Source organism: Rhinolophus hipposideros (genome assembly GCF_964194185.1).
Source record: "Rhinolophus hipposideros genome assembly, chromosome: 18".
Lineage (NCBI taxonomy): Eukaryota > Metazoa > Chordata > Mammalia > Chiroptera > Rhinolophidae > Rhinolophus > Rhinolophus hipposideros.
The window spans coordinates 11,779,661-11,793,058 of NC_138064.1; the positions used below are offsets into that span (position 1 = coordinate 11,779,661).

Sequence of the window (13,398 nt, forward strand, 5' to 3'; positions counted from 1 at the left end):
AATCGGGTCTTGAGTTTTTTTAAGCAGAATGACAATAAATGGCTATTAACTCAAGTATTTAGATCATTATATCTAATGCAATTATCAATATTGCTGAGTTTAAATCTACCACCTCACATTTTCTATTTATTCCATTTGTTCTTTGTCATTTTTCCTCTTCTGTCTTCTTTTGGGCTGTTTTTTATTCTATTTTATCTTCCTTATTGGTTTATTAGTTATATCCCTTTGGTTTTTATGTGTTTTTTCCAAATAGTTGCTCTGGAATTTACTGTTATGTACTTTTAAAACTTATCGTTGTCTACTGTCAAATAATATTATGCCAATACACCTTATAACAGTACATTCTCAATTCTTTGCTCCCATCCTTTGAGCTATGGATGGCATACATTTTACTTTTAGGTGTATTCTAACCTTCACAATATATTGTTACTGTTTTTGCTTTAAACGGTCCATTATCTTTTTAAAAAATTAAGAGATGTCATTTTTAAAGAAATTAAGGAGAATGTCATTTATATTCAACCACATATTTATCTAGAGTTCCTAATTTCTTTGGATAGATCTAGATTTCGGCAATTCTGCCTAAAGAACTTCCTTTAACATTTCTTGCACTGCAGGTCTGCTGACAATGTATTCTCTGAGCTTCTGTTTATCAGAAAGGAATTTTCTCTTCACTTTGGAAAGATATTTTTGCTGAGTATAGGATTTTTGTCTGTAAGCACTTTAAAAGATTTCACTCCATTGTACTGTGGCTGGTACGGTTTTTGAGGACTTTAATCATTCTTATTTTTGCTCCTTTATGAAATGAAGCTTTTTCCCCTGGCTACTTTAAAGATTTTTCTCTTCATTATTGGTTTTTAGCAATTTAATTCTGATGTGCCTTTATATGGTTTCTTTGTGTTTATTCTGCTTGGGGTTGAACTTCTTGAGTCTGTGGATTAATAGTTTGCATCAAATTCAAAAATTTTTCAGCTACTGATGTATTTTTAGATATTTTCTCTGTATATCCTCTTTCTGTGATTCCCAATTACACACTAGGCTGCCTCATATTGACCCAAAGGACATTTTTTTCTCCCAGTCCCTTTTTCTATGCCTCATTTTGAGTAGTTTATATTGCTATGTTAAGTTCAATGGTCTTTTCTGCAATGTTTAATCTCATTCAGTTATTTTAATTTGAGATATTGCCTTTAGATGTTCCATTTGGTTCTTATATATATCTCCATTTCTCACCTCATCTGTTCACGTTTTCCCTTATGTCTTTGAGCATATGAAGCATATTTATAACTGTTTTAACATCCTTATGTATGTATTCCATCATGTTTGCCATTTCTGGGTGTTTCTTTTCATTGACTTTCCCTCATTATGGATCATATTTTCCTATGTCTAGCAATTTCTATTGTTTGCCAGACATAGTACATTTTACACTGCTTAGTGCTGGATTTTTGTTGTATTCATTTAAAGATTATTCTCTATTGTTTTTTATATTTATGCTGAAAACAATTACAGAGACCATGCCAAAGCTCAAAATAAGAACACTGACTTGAAGATAGATGTAGTTTCTAATCCTTCCTGAGGCACTACCTTCGGCAAGTTCTCATCCAAGAAAGTTATTGGGGAAAAAAAAGATCTTTATAGTCCATTTCAAATCCATTTCCAGCTACACTGCCCAAATCTCACCAAACCCAGTCCTTTAAATGTAGCCAAGAGATGGTACTTACCTGCAAAAAATTTCTAAAGAAACTAGTCTCACCCTAACGTACAGAACTGGCAGCGTCCATGTAGTAGTCCGCATCTTAAATCTTACCCTTTTTCATTCAATAGTTTCTCCATTTCTGTAATGTAACGCTCGTCACACATGGCGAGGTACTCCGTCACCAGCTTTGCCTCCTTCTTATACGCCTTCCCAATTGCTCCCTTATTGGGTTCAAACTGAACAACATTGACTGTTTTGTATGCAGTAGTCAAGGAATCCAAAAGTACAGAGCTGCCTCAGTATTTCGAGAAATGATTTTGAGAACCACAATATCATTCAAAATAAGTCAACACCATCAACAGAGACTGTTTACAAATTACAGTGAGATAAAAGGGATATTATCTAATCAGGAATATAACTGAGCACACAGCCTGAGAACCTCTGGTAGCAACTTATTCACTTCTAAAATGCCCCAACCCAGCGGGATCTATTTCTGCCAGTGGCCTAGCCCTAAGCTCAGCTCACAGCCTCAACTCCTGGTAAAGGGAGGAGATTTCTCCTATGCTGATTCACATACCAAGTGAGCTCAATTATTGTTTCATCTACCATCAAATTGCACTTGTCTTTTAATAGAGCCAGTATTCACCAGGTACCCTTTACCTAAAGAGCACGGAGGGAGGTGCAGGTGTGGAGAAATGCACTTTGGAAATGGCTGAGAAAAACAGGTCCACACTCTGAAAGACATCTGGAGCATTTTTCTGAAAATGCTTATTTTAAGGATCAAACACTGAGTGGGCACATTACAAGTAAAAAGAATAGGGAAGGAGCAGTGAGATGGTAAAGTAACAGGGTTAAGTGAGTGTTGCCACCATACCCCGAACATCTCACTTTATCCATAGAACAAGGCACAGACCAGGACTCATCCATCTCCAAGATGCTGACACTTGAGTCTTGAGGTGTGACGTGACTAGAAAGGATATAGGCTCTTTCAGAGGCTTCTCAGCTACAAGTGGGACTTTGGTGGCTCGTGCGTGACAGGAAAGGTCGTAACAGGACCTATCAGCACATCCGACAATCTCAATCCAGCCCTAAGAAGACAGAATGGATAGAAACATTGGTTACTTACACTGGGTTCATTCACAAATGTAAGCAGATTGTAACTAACTCACATCCTCAAGAATAACTCAATACAGAATCTCCCCTCAACTTTTATACATGTTTGAAATGGGAACAGCTTTATACATCAGGCAACTCTATGTTTTATAGGATTACAACAACCCTATAAAAACATAACCCACACAGACACACAAAGTAGTCTTATTTTCTGGACAGATTTATTTTGCTGTATTGTGAATGTGGGGTAAACTAATATGTTCTCTGATTTAATTATGGAAATAAAATGTGAACCAATACAAAACTGGCAGGAAAAAAAATCGGTTTCAAATTTGTGACCAGGCTTCCCAATGAGTGTGGCAGGAACCACTATTCTCTTTGGATGAAGTGTCCTAACTACTCTCACAACTTGGCAGCAGGTGGCTGAACGACACACACCTCAGCACCTGGCCACAAACGTGGGCATTTGTGCTCAATTCACTTTCCTACCCAACAAAAGAAAGTTTAGTAAAAGAGTAGGTAATATTTAGGTCACAGAATAAAACATAATAACAGTGTGGGTGCCAGGTTCCATTTCTTGTAAATACTTAAGTTACTTTTCAAAAGCATAACCTAAATTGTTTTCAAAGACCCTTAAGAACCTGTTATTGAATAGGAACAAAAGAGGTTAAGAAAGAGGCTTATTTTAGCAGCTATCTAGTTAGTCTTTCTCATGACTGTTTATTTTTTGCCTTTGGTCCAAAGAGTTTAGGAAAATTCAACCATCGCGAGCTTTCCAAGCACATGTTACCACATGCTGCACTTGGAAGAAAGAGGGCAAATATAAAATTCATGTGAACTCAGAAACGCCAACACACAACACCAACAACCAAACAGGAATTAAAGAACAAAGCCTAAAAACATGTAACTTGATCATCTAACATTCACTAAAGACGTCAACTAGCATATTTACATTCTTAAATGTACAGACTTGGTGATAACCAGTTACCAAAGATGTCACTTAACAAACTGATGCAGTAAAAGGTAAAATTACAAAAACATGCCTGAAAATGGTAAACAACTTTGGGATAGTGGTTACCTCTGAGGAGGGAGGGGCGGGTGGAGCATTAGCTGTGATCAGTCACTTTTTTTGAATAAACAAAATATGAAGCAAATACAAAAAGAAAGTATTACACCCTTTAAAGGCGTTCTCCCCTCTCCTGAAGTTTCTGTTACTCTGGAGCTTCTGGTTTGTTTAGTCCTGGCTTCCCACGGCCTTACCTTCAGCTCAATGCCAGGCTCCTGTCATCTCTTTTCTCTTTTTTCTTCAATTTTTTTAAATTTAGGAATAACTGACATATAACATACTACTTTCAGGGGTACAGTGTAATGATTGGGTATCTGTATATATTGGAAAATGGTCACCACAATAAGTCTAGTCAACATCCATCACCACAATAGTTACAGAATTTTTTTTTCTTGTGGTAAGAACTTTTAAGATCTATTCTTTTAGCAACCTTCAACTATGCAACACTGTTATTAGCTGTCGTCTCCATGCTGTACATGACATCCCCAGGACCTAGTAGGCCCACGATTTCTGATCCCGTCCTTGAGTGTTTGGTCACAGCTCACAGCTGCACTCAACAGATAATGATGAGAAACGCCGGAGGGCTGAATTACTACAGCAGGGAGGCACGCTGGCTAAGGGTCTGGCTAAGGGCACGGACCCGAGACAGACAGCCCCGGGTTCCTGTCCCAGCTCCACTCACTGGACCCCAGCCAATCAATTCCTTTACTTCTCAGCACTTCAGTTCCTTCAGAAATAGGACCTATAAACAGGATTATTGTGAGGATTACCTCAAGTAATACATTAGAAGCACTTAGAAGTCTATACAGCTCTTGGCAATTACAAATGTTGGAGGACTAAACAAATAAAACAAATGAACTGTAATCCAGGCCAGATTCAGAATCTAAATTGAGAGCAAGAATATGTGTCTGGTTTAATTTGAATTTAGAGTAGAGCAAACTAAGAAAGGGAACTGGTATGGAACAAAGAGAAAAGAAATAAACTTTCCTTACACAAAATAGAAAATATTTTATTGGGGTTTGATCTGAAAATAAAAAGAAATTCCAGAAAATCTAAAACATGTAAAGAAACATCTATAATCCAAAAATAATTACTAAGATTGTTTTGACCTACACATGTCAAAGAAAAACCTAACAGATACAGAAATGCTTTCCTCATTCCACAAAGGAAAAAGACTATATTAAAAACACTATCAGTAATGGCCCCTATAGATAGACGCATATCATTACGCATGATGTTTGTAATGCATACATATAAAAGCATCTAGAATAGGGTTTGACAAACCAACGCCCTTGCGGCTAAGAATGATTTTTACATTTTTAAAGAGTTGTAAAAAAACCCAAAAACAACCAGTCAACAACAAAGAAGATGGGCAAAAAGGATCTGCAAAGCCTAAAATATTTGCTATATTTACTACAGAAAATTTCTGATCTAGAAAAGAAATCTGAAACGCTTTTGGGGAGAGGCACACAATTAGACATTTTACTTTCTTTACAGTATTCTTCAGAATTTTTTGTTTTTTTGTTTCAGAAAAGGGAGTAATTATTTTTTATGACTAATTTTTATTTTTAATTTTAAAAATGAATCTAGTAAAAGAAAGTCACTTGAAAAAGTAAAAAGTGAAACCAAGGGCATTGGGACAATGACCCTGGGCTAAAGTGTCTAAATGGGTTTAAGAAAAAGTTAAGCTTCTAGGACCAAATAAGGGGAATGCCAGAAGGCTCTCACCCCTTACTCCCACGGCCACCAATGCACAAAGCATCTTTTATATACAAACGCCTTTCAATCCTAAACTTCAGTACAGATGTTCACGTTTGGCAGGTAGGGATGAGAAGGTGCAGTGAAGAGGTCACCTGGAGGTCTTCTTCAAATTATCATTAAATACAGAGAATTTGAGAAAAGATAGTTCCTAAACAAGAAATCAGAATCTACTAGTCTATCTCCAAATCTACCGAATAGTTCTCTAAACAAACAAAGAGCATCATGACTTTCTTTGCTCAGGCCACCCCATTTCCAACGTTTGCGGGCTCCTTGTCAGGAGGGACACCTTAGCTGCACTCAGGGGGAAGACCGATCGCACTGGCCACCCCAGGGATGTACACCCCAGCACAGCCACATCACGGGCACCTCCTCTCTCTCTCCCCACTCCCCACAAGCCACCTAAGTCTAAAAGGGCTCCCTCCTTATAAGAAGACAGGGGGGCAACTGCTGTTTTCCTTTTTGCTCAGGGTGTCTTTTCTTTGTGTTCTGTTCTGACATACAGCACACAAAAGGCCATTTAGATGTCCGTGTGTCTAAGTTAATTAACAGTGTGAAAATCACACTAAAACCATCCCACTCTGCTTACATAGGACGTCTTGGATTCAGCATCCCAACAGTCACAGGCGTAATGGGCCATCTCGTTCTCCATGTGCTGCCGGAAGCGGAGTTTATCTGGAGACACTCCAACCTTCATGAGGTAGAGGTAGATGCGGCCAATGAAATAGCCTAACACTGAGTTGTTAATCACACCCTACAGTAAATGAATAAACAAACCAGTTAATAAACATGCAAGTAAGCACTGAGGATGGAAACACACACACACTAAGACTTTGAAGGCCCCGGTACTATAACCTGCTGAGAGGTATCTGAAACACGAGGGACACTATTTTATCCAACTTTCAGAAGAATCTCAAATACCCAGAGCATGACCGTGGCTATTTCCAAAGGGGTTAATGTCAAGTTAACAGGCTGGTAATAATGGAGTTATTTAAAACTGTTCTACCAGAGTCACTGGTCAGCAAAAATTCAGGCCAAAACTTCATACCTTATACATCTATAGTACCAAAAATGACATTCATAATAATGACCCTAGGAATGGCAAATCTACTCCTTCTTAATTAACAAAAGTAGTAAGACACATTGAGGGGATTTTAATGTATTCTTACCCACTGAAATCTGTGAACCCCATACAGTATATGTACTCTTACAATTTTAGTACCGGAAGGATCTTAGCCATCATCTGGCCCCATCTCCTACCCCCCACTGCAGGACTCTTGTCTGCAAAATGGCCAAGTTCCCACCCAGCCTCTCCTTGAGTATTTTCAGAGGCAGGAAGCTCACTGCTCCCCAGGGCAATTCACTGCATTATCCACCAGCAGCTGCTGTTAGAAAGTTTTCACTCATTTCTTTAGGCAAATAATTAGAGAAATTCTATTATATGAAAGACTTTATGCCACTTGCTATGGGGAATAGAGTTTAAAATCCAGAGGGCTTACTCTCTGTAAGTCAAAGTGTCTCCCCAATAATAGCATATATTGTTAAAGGTCGGATTGATGGGGCACAGTTCAAACCAAGACCTCTTTTCCAAGTACTCTCTGAAACACTGTTTTCATGTTGGCCCCAATGGCCCCCAAACTACCATGTTCGGGTAATTTGCTCCCATATAATAACAGGATATAATACTATATAAAAGCGAATAATAAAATGACTGCTAAAATAAAACACTGTGTCATCCAGTATATAGAATTTGCTAAGTGCTTCAAACCCTGAATAGGTATAATCTAAATTAAGCTATCTATGAAATCTTACCTGTTCAACAGCATCCCCGAGGCGCATTTTCCGAGCAGACTGTCCGCTGACCTGGGCTTTTGCGGAATACAAATAAAGGTGGAGGTCTGCCACATTCTGGAACTTCGGGTGGTCTTTCTCATTGGGATCTACAAAGTGCTCGATTTCTGCCATTGTGAATTCTCTGAAAGCAAAAAATAGAAGGGACAAAACTGGCAGGCTCAACTATAAAAAACAATAAACAAGGTCCTTATTTTCAACTTCATTCTGTAACTATATTGGCTCTCACACTATAGGAATCTCTTATCACTAAACAGAAAATTGTTTCCTAAGGGAATCGTTAAAAAAAAAAAAAAAGGTTGGATTAGATTGTGGCTATTTTTAAACACATTAATGAAAACGATTACTCATTTAAATAGTATTTTAAATAAATGCAATCAAACTTCTCTCAAATATTAATTCCTTCTGTCTAGTGACAAAGATTCTTCACTTGACCAAACTTTAGTCAGTCTTCTGAAATTTCTCCTAGGCCCAATCTGTGCAATTCCTTGCAAAATCCAGTTTGAGCAAGAACCCTAAGTCAGTTTGACCAGAACCGCTCCCCCTTATTATCTGATCACCCTCAATATTTTATCAGGTTTGTCATCTTCCACCCCCCGCCCCCGCCCAGATGATGTCTGATCACCCTGGCCTGTCTTCAGCAAGCATCCTGTTAGGGCAGTTTAGCCAGAATCCCCTTTGGCCCTGACATTCCCTCTTAGTAATTCCCCATCTGCTGACCTCCACCCTGCTCCTTGGCTAAAAATCCCCATGTTGTACAGTAGATCCCCCTTATCCACAGTTCTGCTTTCCTCGGTCTCAGTTACCCTTGGTCAACTGTAGTCTGAAAATATTAAATGGAAAATTCCAGAAGTCAATAATTCACGTTGTAAATTGCATGCCGCTCTGAGCACCCTGCAAGAGGTGAAATCTCACACTGTCTTGCTCCATCCTGCCCAGGACGTGAATCGTCTCTTTGTCCAGCACGTCTACGCTGTATCCACCACCTGCCCATTCGTCACTCAGTAACCTCTTGGTTTTCAGATCAACGGCCATGGTATGGAAATGCTAATGTTCAAGTCACCCTTACTGCAGCTCATGTTACGTCACGATGCATTCGCCTCACTTCATCTCTTCACACAGGCATTGTATCATCTCACATCATCACAAGAAAAAGGGTGAGTACCGTACAGTAAGATATTCTGAGACCACATTCACATAACTTTTATTACAGTATATTGTTACAACTGTTCTATTTCACTATTATTGTAGTTAATCTCTTACTGTGCCTAATTTAGAAGTTAAACTTATCACAGGCGTGTATGTATAGGAAAAACATGGTATATATAGGCTTTGGTACTAAACGTGATTTCAAGCATCCGCTGGGGGTCTTAGAAGCCATCCCCTGCGGGTAATTTCAGGGGAACGACTGTGGTCAGAATTGAGCCCTGTTCTATACTGAGGTCTCTCTGCCCTACTGCAATAGTCCTGAATCAATTCTGTTTCTACCACTTTAACTACTGTTGATGTCTGTTTTTTCTTTGACACTAGCCACAACCACAAAAGGTTATTCCTTTTAATGGAAAATAATTTTTAAAGAACAGATTAATAGTTTTTAAAATTAAAAACTTAAGCAAGTTTAAAACTTCAGCAAATGTCAGACACAAAAAAGAAATGAGATACTGAATAGTGGCTTCCAAATGAAATGGTTTTCCTTAAAGCATTAGCAAGTCTTATAAATCTACACTAAACGAAGCTCCCAATGTTTACTCTTCAAAGAATGGGAAATTAAAAGTGAATCAAAATTGTTCTTTGGCTTTTATAGTAGTTTGATTTCTTCTTTTTTATTGCTCTGAACAAGTAAATGACTGATAATGACACCATACAGCTGGTTTCTTTAGAGTAACAGCTTCTTAAAAAACAGTATTATTCAAGACAGAGGACAGAAGGCACGAGTTGAACAAGCTAACATCAAACTAACTCCATATTGATTAAATAAATATGCACATAGTAATGGTTTCCCAAAGAGATTCCTCTGAATGACAATTTCGTAGCTATTGGAGGGAAAAGTGCTTTAAGTTAATTTTATGATTTAAAATCAAATCTCTCTTTAAAACACACATTTACTAGAGTGCTTCATGATTATCTCAAGTGTTTTAGAAGTAATGAAAAATTGCTTAAATGGGTCCTAAAAATACATGAAATGCAGTGCAAAAGAGCTTTGATTTTTGAATTTTATTTTTTAATGGTATCTCTTCTTTGGTCCTGCAGCATCTACGTCTTAATTGTCTTTCAACAACTATCAAACATTTTCTGTGTGCACAGAGATATGAGAAAGACAGAAAAGCACATTGTCTGTCCTTGCAGAGCTTATAAATGGGCTGGGCTGACAGCAATAGAATATCTAAAATGCAAGACAGATCAAAATAAGGTCCTGGCCCAGATTCCCAAAAAAATCTGCTGCCAAAGTCTTTACATCTGTTCTGTCAAACCATTGCAGCTCAGACAGAAGACAGAAATCAACGCTAACACTGATTTTACCAGCTGTCTCTCGTCTCTGAGTTCAGAGACTATATCTGGAACTACGGAGCACTAAAATAGGTATAGGCTATTGAGATGAAGCAAAAAGCCCCAAACGGAGTCACTTGTGCTAAGCCCCATGACAGCAAACCAAGACTTAATACATAATTTAATTATAGTTTTCAACCTCTCCCAGAAATGTAACCAGTGAACCTGGAAATTACCTGGCCAGCACTAGTGAGGTGTATGGAGGCCACTTCCCTTTTAAGAAAGCGAACATGCTGAACCAATGTACTCTTTGCTAATCATTCCTTTTACTACCCTCTTTCTGGCTTTAAAAATCTTCCATTCTGTACAACCCTTTGGAATTCCTTTCTATTTGCTAGATGGGATATTGCCTGATTCATGAATCATTCAATAAAGCCAATTAGACCTTTAAAATGTACTTGGTTGAATTTTTGTTATTTAACACGGCCTAGAAGACAGAACCAATCAAAATTAAATTTTAAAAAATTCATATGAACAATCTAATACACCCAACCTAAACAAAAGGAATCATAGCTATATAAAACTAATCACTTGATAACTCTGTTAACAAAAAGAAATTGTAACACTAAACAAACAAATTCTAGCCCTGCCCTGGAACAAAAAAGAAGGGGACATTAACTCATGGAAGAAAGAGTGTACTTCGAGTCAGGATCTTGCAGAGGCACATGACAAAAATGAGCCAAAATCCAGACAGGGTGCTCTGAAGTGAAAAAGACCAAGGACACAGTGTCAGGAAGCCCCAAGGGCCCTTCACCAGTTAACACCTGGGATGGCTCATCAGTTCTGAGCTGCTTTTCCTGTCTGCCACTTCTTAATCCACAGGTTGCAGGTTTTGTCTTTCTTCACCATCCTTTATAATCTCCTAATAGCTACTCTACTCGTAAATGCTCTCCAAAACACTGGTGTTGGACAAGGTCAGGCTTACACAGCTGCCTCGGTATTTTGAAAGCAGGCTTGCAGATGCTACTAGAACAGAGCGGAAGCCAAAAAACAAAAGGAAAAAAAGATAAACAAAAATCATTGAGAAATAAAACATACTCAAATCTGACAAGTTTTTCATTGTGATAATACCTGGTTCAAGTTTCTGACTGCCTCTTCTTTCTGCATGAAGGCCCAGGGTGTTCCTCCCACCCCTTTTCTCTAAGTTGAGCAAACTCTTTCCTTGTAAGTCTCTCCTTTCTAATAGACCATAAGGCTGAAGGGACTATAGGCCTAAATATACAGTTTGGTCAGAACATAAGGACATTTCCTCAGAGGGTGTCATGGGGACTAACAAGATGAGGCAGACGGTTGGGGTGCTTTGATGTAGAGTCAGTGGCTGGGTTGTGCTTTGACTGAAGTCTGTAATTACAGCAAATAAAAAAAGAGAGGAAATGGGTGGGGCTGCAGAAAATACTTTGGGAACCTAAGAAAGTTAAGTTTACTAGCATATCCTATTTTTTATTTGGAATTTATTCCCCTAAGAGATATCAGTAAGACAATGCACAGAAATCACAAAAAGCTTAAGTCATACACAGATAAGTCATAATAAGTCTCTAAAGAAAAATGTAACTTGCCACTGTGCCTTCCCACACGTGTCTAGATGTTCTGTCTGGATACCTCTGACCAGGGAAGGTTATCAGAACGAGGCAAGAGTGTGTCTAAACTGGAGCAGACAGGGGTAAGCTTGCTAGCTGGCCGCCTTTCTTCCCCAAATATCTGGAAGCACACCAACTGGTTACCGAAACACCTTCACCCCAACTCCAGCAACGCTCTCCTGGACACATACATGTCATGACCGTCACCCCATCCCCACCTCACTCTATACTTACATCCATCACCATTGCCAGAAAATGCCTTGGTTTAGACAATCAAGACCCTGCCGTCTTCAAAACATATGATGAACAAGGGGAAAAGATCATTTTGGGACACGTAAGAAACTTAGGCCACTCTTCACCTTCCTTTCCTTTCCCTCCAAGTTTACTTTAGTTCCTCAAAACTGCCCATCATCTCAGAGATTACTTTTGGAGATATAAATGTAAAACATGCTTTTTATGTAGGACAAAAAATAAATACATAATCATGTAAGAATCACACAGAATTGTCTCAAAATAGCACGCTTTCATTCCCAATTCAACGCCAAGGCATTGCTTCATTTACCAGCGGAGTAACATGGGCAGTACCTGACTCGGATCAGTCCAGATCGAGGGGAGATCTCGTTTCTGAAAGAATTTCCAATCTGGGCAGCAGCAAAGGGTAACTTTCCTTGGTTGAATTCCAGAAGTCGTTTGAAATTCAGGAAAATCCCCTGTGCAGTTTCTGGTCTCAAGTACCTATAAATTTAAATAAATCAGTCCGTTATAAAGAAAGAAATTATGTTTTCTACCAAATCTGAAATTCCTAAGAGTCCTAAATGGACTCTTTTCACACAATGCTGTATAAGCCCTAAAACAAAGTATTAGAAATAGGTATTTTCTTCAGTAGCCAACATTCCCAAGCCAGGATTAGAGAAAGTACCAGTAACCGGTATAGCAACACTTGTCAGAAATGCCACTTCATTTCATCACTTGGGGGAGTCAACACCACGTCTTGCATAATGGCCCTAAAACGGCTGATATTCTCCTGACTACCCATTTCCATGGAGACAGATGACAACTGTATTCCTTCTGAAAAGCAGACCCATGCCTAAGCATACCTGTCACCCCACATATTAAAGTGTAACTTTGGGCTAAAAAGAAGCCCGTGTGGCTTAGCATGTCACTTCAGAGTTCACGCATTGCAATCACCACACTATGTCAGGCAATTTTTGAGGTTTTTCATGTCATGTTCTTTTTTGTGGCAGTTTACATTTTTAGCCAGAAGCTTCTTCTAATATTTCGCCAGATTTTAAAAACAGAGCCAAGCAAATATACCATTAGAGTCATTGTCCCTCTTTGAATTTCACAGAAAATATTCCGTGCAAAACTAAGAAAACATACCCAACAGCCTACTTCGAAATCAATATTTTACGAAAACAACTTTAAAACAAAGGAAAAATCAATAAAATTTTACTCTCTTCTCACTCTAACACACCCAGCTCTTTTGATATTTGTGGTACTTTCCAGATTTCACCTAAATGTAAGTATAGCTACAGTTTAGATGCATATTTATAAGTAGAATGTATAAAATTATGTACTTTCATTTATTTTATCCTTTCCCATTTTCTAAATAACTGTAAAATTTTCTCATATTTAATAGCTACAGAGTATTCCACTAAAATGTTCTACTTTGCTATAACCTTTTTAACCATCTTCAAATTATTGGATAAATAGATTATTTCCACTTTTCATTTTGAGACCCCTGACAACTATAGCTTCCTTTCCTTTTGAACCATTTTCTTAGATAAATCACATGG

At 38.3% G+C, this 13,398-nt stretch overlaps 1 protein-coding gene across 1 annotated transcript in view; it reads right to left on the reverse strand.

Moving 5' to 3' along the window:
- GARS1 (glycyl-tRNA synthetase 1) overlaps positions 1 to 13,398 on the reverse strand; it is a 44,520-nt gene that overhangs the window by 10,651 nt on the left and 20,471 nt on the right. Inside the window, exons 8-12 of the mRNA XM_081079264.1 lie at positions 12,188 to 12,337; positions 7,440 to 7,602; positions 6,217 to 6,381; positions 2,671 to 2,778; positions 1,802 to 1,947 (exon numbers count right to left, since the gene is read on the reverse strand). Coding sequence (XP_080935390.1) covers positions 1,802 to 1,947; positions 2,671 to 2,778; positions 6,217 to 6,381; positions 7,440 to 7,602; positions 12,188 to 12,337 — 732 coding nt within the window. The remainder of the gene's footprint in view (positions 1 to 1,801; positions 1,948 to 2,670; positions 2,779 to 6,216; positions 6,382 to 7,439; positions 7,603 to 12,187; positions 12,338 to 13,398) is intronic.